At 38.8% G+C, this 8,554-nt stretch overlaps 1 protein-coding gene across 1 annotated transcript in view; it reads left to right on the top strand.

The window, feature by feature from the left end:
* The window catches only part of RNF24 (ring finger protein 24), a 51,492-nt gene that overhangs the window by 8,901 nt on the left and 34,037 nt on the right, over positions 1-8,554 (top strand). Inside the window, exon 2 of the mRNA XM_011975166.1 lies at positions 2,441-2,590. Coding sequence (XP_011830556.1) covers positions 2,441-2,590 — 150 coding nt within the window. The remainder of the gene's footprint in view (positions 1-2,440; positions 2,591-8,554) is intronic.

Raw genomic sequence — 8,554 nt, 5'->3', positions numbered from 1 at the left:
ACACACACACACACACACACACACACACACACACACACACACACTAAAGCCTTAATAGTTTTGTCCTCTTAGAGTTTTCAGACACTTCGTTATCTGCTATCTCATTTTATCCTTTCAGGAATTCCTTAAAATTGATCGATAGGACAGTCATACCATTTGAAAGATGAGAAAATTGAAGTATAGATGAAGCTCTGACATTTAGACAGTGACATCCTGGGAGCAAGCATCCAGATTTGCTGACTGCAAACCTCTCTGTCTTTCTACCATACCATTTTCTGTCACTTGCCTGTTTCGTCTCTCTTAGCTTGCCCAGTACGGATATTTAATCTCTTACTTTCTTTTTTTTTTTTAAGATAGAGTCTCACTCTGTTGCCCAGGGTGGAGTGCAGTGGAGCAATCTTGGCTCACTAAACCTCCCTGGTTTGAGCGATTCCCCTGCATTAGCCCCCTGAGTAGCTGGGATTGCAAGTGCGTGCCACCACACCGGGTTAATTTTTGCATCTTTAGTAGAGGTGCATTTTTGCTATGTTGGCCAGGCTGGTCTCAAACTCCTGACCTCAGGTGATCCACCCGCCTCAGCCTCCCAAAGTGCTGGGATTACAGGTGTGAGCCACGGCACCTGGCCTAATCCCTTATTTTCTAAGGTGAGAGATATCTTACCAAGCCAGTCTTGTCTGGGGAGGCATATTTGTAAGGGATTAAAGGACAGTCTTGGCTATAACAAGGGTCATCAAGTGAGGCCCTGTCAGAAATATGAAAGTTAAGAGCTAAATTTTGTGCCCTGTAATTTTCTAATAGCTCCACAGCGTATGTGCTTTGTATATTTGGTAAAGCACTCCTTAACTACATCCTTCCTTCCCTTTCTAAGAAGATCTGAATGTAGGAAAAAGGAAATTAAATATGTATTTGAGTAAAAGCACTTGCTCTAACTGAGCCAACCCAGAAAATGGCCAAAGATTCAAAATTAAATATTACCCATTATTTATGTTTGGAAGCTCTCAGAGAAGAATTTACATGGGATGAAGTTGTTCTTTGCAGGTACTGACTTCCTGATATACGTTACTAGATACTAGAAACTAATAATAAGATTTAGGTTTCAGGTATAGCCAGTTAACATCTAGTGGCGTCAACAGTATAAATACACTCTTCTGGGAACCTACAAGAAAACTAAAAATCTGTGAATACATTTTTAATTTACCATGCATAAATAAAAGTAGAAGTTTTCTTTGCTTGGTAGAGTTTTGTTTGGGTTTGGATTTGTTGTATTCATAATTATAATTCCATTATCAGTCTTTGGTCTTAATAAGCAGGCCTGGCAGGAGCTCTTCATTTTGTAAGGAATCAAAATGACAAACTACAGCTTATCACTTACAGGAGAGGCAACTTTTATCTGTGGAATTTTAACTGTAGTGATCAGTAAGTATTCTCAAACAAACTGACAGAAATAGTCCTTTTTTTAATGTTTAAACAACACTTACTGTTTCTGATTAGAAAAGTAACACATGAGAAAGGCAGTGGAGCATATAGACTGAGAGTGCTGAGTTTGGAGTTGGAGAGGCTCTGGCTGTGTACATACTTGGTCAGTCATGGCCGTGGGACCAGAACTGTCTAAGCTTCAGTTTCCTTGTCTATATAAAATGGGGAGAAATTGGCCGGGCGCGGTGGCTCACACCTGTAATACCAGCACTTTGGGAGGCCAAGTGGGGACGATTGCTTGAGCCCACGAGTTCAAGACCAGCCTGGGCAACATGCTGAGACCCTATCTCTACAAAAAATTTTTTAAAAATTAGCTAGGTATGGTGGCACGTGCCTGTAGTCCTAGCTATTTGGGGGGCTGAAGCGGGAGAATCGCTTGAGCCTGGGAGATTAAGGCTGCAGTGAACTGAGATCACACCATTGCACTCTAGCCTGGGGTGACAGAGTAAGACCGTGTCTCAAAAGAAAAAAAAAATTACTTTAAAATGTTTTCATGACCCTTTAATACTGTAACGTATGACTATATAATTAATTATTATCTCCTTGTGAGATATCTCAGTTATTTCTAACATTTTAGCATTATAAATATTGCTACTTCAAGGGTTATTAGGTTAAAGGCTAAAGAGTTTGAAGAATCTTAAAACTTTTTTTCTTTTTGCACTTCTCTGAGGTTGAACATTTTCATGTTTATTAATTACTGGCATTATTTCAGTGAAATGCTTTTTAGTGAATAAATGCAACTTGCAAAGCTTTTTATGTAGAATCTCCAGTCTCTGAAATAGTGCCAGGTACATAGTAGTAAATATTTGGCATGGTGAATGAATGAATGGCAAGAATATTAACACTTTGTCTACCATATTTGTTTCAGATGGGGTCATTGTGCTTCTGTACGTGCACAATGATAATGCTGTCTTTGTTCTTAGTCTTTACCTATTTTTTTTTCCATTCTTTTCTTCCCCCACAGTTCATCCATGAGCTCGGATTTCCCACATTACAACTTCAGGATGCCTAATATTGGATTCCAGAATCTGCCTCTCAACATATATATTGTGGTTTTTGGTACTGCTATATTTGTCTTCATCCTTAGTTTACTCTTCTGTTGCTACTTGATTAGGTAACCAATTTTCATTCTGTGTTACTTCAAAATATGTTAAACAATCAATAATCAAGTTTCTATCCTCAGATTTTTTTTAAAAAATGAAGTATGAGAATTGGCAAAATTTAAAAAACTTAAGATGGCTTAATACTTTAATCTGTGCATTAGTAATCAGTAAAACACCTTTATATAATCTTCAATCTTATCTACTGATGAAATGTTTTACTCTGTAGGAGAAAATTGTCCTTATTTATTTTTCTGCCTTTCTGCCTTTTTACCAAATACACATATGTCATTGTCTTATCTCCAAGATTTAACTACTCTCACAGAGATTTCAAAATTGCTTTTCAAGAAGGTATGGCCTCCTTGTTAGCTAAAGTCCCGACTTTAGGTGATCCGCTCACCTGGGCCTCCCAAAGTGCTAGGATTACAGGCACGAGCCACTGAGCCCGGCCTCCCCTACTTTTCTGATACCTAAAGTCGGGAGTTCTCGACCAGCCTGGCCAACATGGTGGAACCTCGTATCTACCAAAAATACAAAAATTAGCTGGGCATGGTGGCTCATGCCTGTAATCCCAGCTGCCTAGGAGGCTGAGGCAGGAAAATCACGAGAACCCAGAAGGCGGAGGTTGCAATGAACCAAGATCGTGCCATTGTACTCCAGCCTGGGTGACAGAGCAAGACTCCGTCTCAAAAAATAAAATAATAAAGAAACATAAAGGATGCTCCTTATATCTCATAGATATGTTGACTGCTTATGACTTTTATTTCTTCCTCAAATTAATTAAATACTTGAGACAAATATAATTGTAATCTACAGAAAAAACCTTTACAAAACCTGTTTATTTCCAGAAATTCCTTTTTCTAACATTTCTATTAAACTATTATTTAAATAATTAGATCAGCCAGGTGCGGTGACTCACGTCCAAAATCCCAACACTGGGAGGCTGAGGTGGGTGGATCACCTGAGGTCAGGAGTTTGAGACCAGCCTGGCCAACATGGTGAAATCTTGTCTCTACTAAAAATACAAAAATTAGCTAGGTGTGGTGGTGGGCACCTGTAATCCCAGCTACTTGGCAGGAGAATCCCTTGAACCTGGGAGGGAGAGATTGCAGTGAGCCAAGATCATGCCATTGCAGTCCAGCCTGGACAACAAGAACAAAACTGCATCTCAAAAAAAAAAAAAAAAAAAAAGTTTGATCACAGTGTTCTAGGACAATGGGATATAAATATCATCCAAAAATGTAATTAAGAGTAAAAAGCTTAGCACTGTGTAAAGTGACTGTTAACTGAAGAAGTCCCAAAAAAAGTACTACCACTTTTAAGTTCTAGACTTGGGGTATTTGTAATTGTAAACACCGAAGCATTTGTGTTTGTCTATTACAACACCTTCCTTAGTGGAAAGAAAAAAAAAATATGAGGTACATACATGTAAATACTTGCTGCAGCATTTAATATATTTTTGTGTTACACTTTTTTTTGCATCGTAAACACATTTATTATTACCAATGGACAATGAGTTCTTTATTATTATTATTATTATTATTATTTTTTGAGATGTTTCTCACTCTGTTACCTAGGTTGGAGTGCAGTGGCACAGTCTCTGCTCACTACAGCTTTCCTTTCAGGCTCAAGCGATCCTCCCACCTCAGCATCCCAAGTAGCTGAGACTACAGGCGCCTGCCACCACACCTGGCTAATTTTGTTTGTATTTTTGGTAGAGACGGACTTTTGCCATGTTTCCCAGGCTGGGCTTGCACTCCTGAGTTCAAGCCATCCACCCGCCTCAACCTCCCAAAGTGCTGGGATTACAGGGGTGAGCCACCACATCTGGCTAGACAATGAGTTCTTTTAAGACTGTTCGACTAGTTCAGATTTTTACATCTCTTTCTAGCAAGAAGAGCAAGGTTTTGTGTGTTTACACAAATGTTAATATTACTGCAATTCCAATATAGTAAAACACTCAAATATAAATTAATAATAGTTTGATAAACATTATATAAATATTCAGCATTTTTTAAAATTAGAGAATTAGCCATAGCATATATAGGACCTCAGAATATAAAAATATGGTTTTTTTTTCAGACTTACTAGTTTTTTTGATAATTCCTCTACAAATGTTGATTTAACTCAGAAATATGTAAATTTAATATTCAAAACCAAATTATTTTTTAAAGAGGCAAAAAATATAAAAATATAACAAAATGTAAAAAAAGAAAATGTTATTAAGGGAGAGTTATATGTAAAATATTTTATTCTAAAATATATAGCTCATAATATATTTTGTATTACTATGTCAAAGAATTAAGTAAGCCTTTAACTTTAAACAAACCAAAAAAACTCCCACTAATGTACCAGTTTGTGATTCTGGGTAAATTCTTTGAAAAGTAAGTTATGAAACACCCTTTTACCTCATTGTATTCCTTTTAATAAGCAAATAAGTAAAGTGATAAAGAAAAAATAATGATATGTACTTAATTTTATCCTTTTGTATCTTTTTTTTTTTTTTTTCCTCCAAGATAGTGTCTCACTCTGTTGTCCAGGCTGGAGTATAGTGACATGAGGCTCACCGAAGCCTCAACCTTCTAGCACAAGTGATCCTCCCATCTCAGCTTCCTGAGTAGCTGGGACTCTAGACACACACCACCACACCCAGCTAATGTTTGTATTTTTTGTAGAGACAAAGTCTCACTATGTTTTCCAGACTGGTCTTGAACTCCTGAGCTCAAGCAGTCCTCCCAGCTCTGCCTCCCAAAATGCTGAAATTATAGGCATGAGCCACCACACCCAGCCTTATCCTTTTTTATAATCAGCCTAACAGGCCAGGTGCAGTGGCTCACACCTGTAATTTCAGCACTTTGGGAGGCCAAGGCGGGCGGATCACTTGAGGTCAGGAGTTCAAGACCAGCCTGGCCAACAAGTGAAACCCCATCTCTAACTAAAAATACAAAAATTAGTTGGGTGTGGTGGCACAAGCCTGTAGTCCCAGCTAATTGGGAGGCTGAGGCATGAGAATCACTTGAACCCTGGAGGCAGAGGTTGCAGTGAGCCAAGATCGCGCCACTGCACTCTACCCTGGGCAACAGAGTGAGACTGTGTCTCAAAAAAAAAAAAAAAAAAAAATTTAAAAGATTAAAAAATAAGCTAACAAGGCAAAGAAATTAGGATCTGTTACACTAAAATTGAATTATCATGTTTAATCAGAAATGTTCAAACATTTCTAAACTTCATTTACTAGTCATTGGTAAAATCTTTTTTTTTTTTTTTTTTTTTTTTTTTGAGACAGAGTCTTGCTCTGTCACCAGGCTGGAGTGCAGTGGCACAATCTCTGCTCACTGCAAGCTCTGCCTCCTGGGTTCACGCCATTTTCCTGCCTCAGCCTCCCGAGTAGCTGGGACTACAGGTGCCCGCCACCATGCCCAGCTAAATTTTGTATTTTTAGTTAAGACAGGGTTTCACCATGTTGGCCAGGATATTCTAGATCTCTTGACCTTGTGATCCACCCACCTCAGCCTCCCAGAGTGCTGGGATTACAGACATGAGCCACCGCGCCCAGCCAATTTTAAAAATTTAATCATGACGTAAGGAACTTTCCTTTATGATGATCCTAATTTGTTACCTTTAATGTTTCAAATAGTAAACTGGGATTTAACAAGTCTTTGCAGTTAATCTAGAGATCCGTGGAGTCAGCTCCTCCAGAACTACCCTAGCTCGTTTTTTATGATAACCTAAGCTCTCCAGCACCTTCCCAGGAGGTTCTTCTGTTCTGCAGAGAGCTCCTTCCAGTCACCACCACTGGACTCATCAGAACCATAGGAAGAATATAACTTAGGTCTAAACAAGACAGTCACCACCAACCACAGTCATACACAGGATTGTAGTAGAGAATGTGCTGACTATGATAGGGCTATGAACAGGACACTGCTGGAACACAAAAGAAGGGCATCTTACCTTGCAAAGAAAGATCCTATTTTATAATGAATTATATAATATTCTAATTTATGTTTGTTCATTTTTTTCCCTGATGGTTATTCTGTTTGTTATATCTCAAACACCCAGAATTGTACCTGGCACAATATTAAGCACTTGATAAGTATTTGTTGGGTAAATGAATGAATGGTGCCCTAGTAGGAAGTCATTAGATATGCCTAAGACTAAAAAATCAAGAAGTACCAACACAAGCAAGTTACTTAGAAACTTGGAAGTCAGGATCAAAATAGTGAGCTAAAGGGGGAAAAAATGGGTTATCTCTTGGGAAGAGGGCAGAGGACTGCTGATTTTTTTGTTGTTAACCCTGTAGAGCCACATATGACAACATAAGTAACTTGGATAAAATTAAAAACAAAATAGAGAGGGGTGATGCATATCCCAGTTACCCTGATTTGATCATTATACATTATGCTTGTATCAAAATATTACATGTACCCCATAAATATGTACAATTATTATGTATTATGTTTTAATAATAATCAAAAATAAATTTTGAAGAATACAGGGAAATTTTGGGGCTACATTTATTATGAGGTCTTGAACCAAAATAATGACAGTAGTTCTAGAAAAGATGTTGTGGTTGTAAGAAATACTTGGGAGGTGAAAATAAACAGAAATTAATGACTGAACATTAAGGACAGAAAAGGGGATAAGTTTAGAATCTTGGACTTCTGGCTTAGGCAGCTGGGTAGATAGCAATCCAGAGAGATAGAAAATGAAATGGCACGTTTTCAGTGAAAGGATGATAGATTCCATTTCAGAGATGGGGGTCTGAGTTCCCTGAGTAACTGTCAAGATGTTTAATACTTAGTTGGATGTATAGCTCTAAAGCTTGTGAGAAGTCTGATCTGGAAAAAGGAGGTCATGTAATTAATAGGTAGAAGCTGAAGCCAGGAGTGTTGCCTAGAGAGAATGTGTATAGTAAAATAAAATGGGCCCAGGGCAGAATCCTAAGGAAACATTGATATTTAGGAGGAGCCCTTAAAAGAGACTGAGAAGGACTAGCAGGAGATAAGAGGAAAATCGAGGCCGGGCATGGTGGCTCACGCCTATAATCCCAGCGCTTTGGGAGACCAAGATGGGTGGATCACCTGAGGTCAGGAGTTTGAGACCAGCCTGGCCAACATGGTGAAACCCTGTCTCTATTAAAAATATAAAAATTAGCCAGGCGTGGTGGCACATGCCTGTAATCCCAACTACTCAGGAGGCTGAGACAGGAGAATCACTTGAACCCAGAAGGCGGAGGTTGCCTTGAACTGAGATTGTGCCACTGCACTCCAGCCTGGGCAACAGAGCAGACTCCGTCTCCAAAAAAATAAAAACAAAAAACCGGGGCAGGAAATATTGTGAGAAAGATGCCTCACAAGTAGTGTTTCAATGGATTGAGTCAATTATGTCAGCTGCTCACAAAGAGGATAAGAATTGAAAAGTTCGTATTACATTTGACAATAAGGTTTGCGTCCTTAATCTTTGGTAGAAAAATTTCCATAGTATAGGGTAAGGGATAGTAGAGGCTATAATGGGGCAAGACCTAGCTAGTAGGTGAAAGCTGTCTTTGAAGAACCTTGGCTGAGAAAAGATTAGGTTGAGGGGAGAAGGAGTTGCTGTAGAATCAAGGAAGTATTTTAGTGCTGGGTTTTTTTGTAAGATAGAGATTTTGGTATGTTTATGCATACATTAAGGAGAATGAGCCAATTGTGGAAGATTTATGAGAAAGAATAAATCATAGAGGTGAAAAGACACACACATAAGAGAGATAGCAATATTATTCCTAATTAGGAGAACACCTTTTCCTAAGACGGAGATGAGGGTAACTGTGGAAAACAAAACACTCATAGCCATGTGGAGCTGGGAGTGAGAAAGCTTGCATACATGACAGCCCCCTTGATTTATCTGTGTAGTAAAAAATTGACAGTTGAAAATTATAGACCGGGCGCGGTGGCTCACGCCTGTAATCCCAGCACTTTGGGAGGCCGAGGCAGGTGGATCAC

Source organism: Mandrillus leucophaeus, unplaced genomic scaffold (genome assembly GCF_000951045.1).
Source record: "Mandrillus leucophaeus isolate KB7577 unplaced genomic scaffold, Mleu.le_1.0 Scaffold101, whole genome shotgun sequence".
Classification (NCBI taxonomy): Eukaryota; Metazoa; Chordata; class Mammalia; order Primates; family Cercopithecidae; genus Mandrillus; species Mandrillus leucophaeus.
This window is presented reverse-complemented; position numbering and strand designations above follow the sequence as displayed.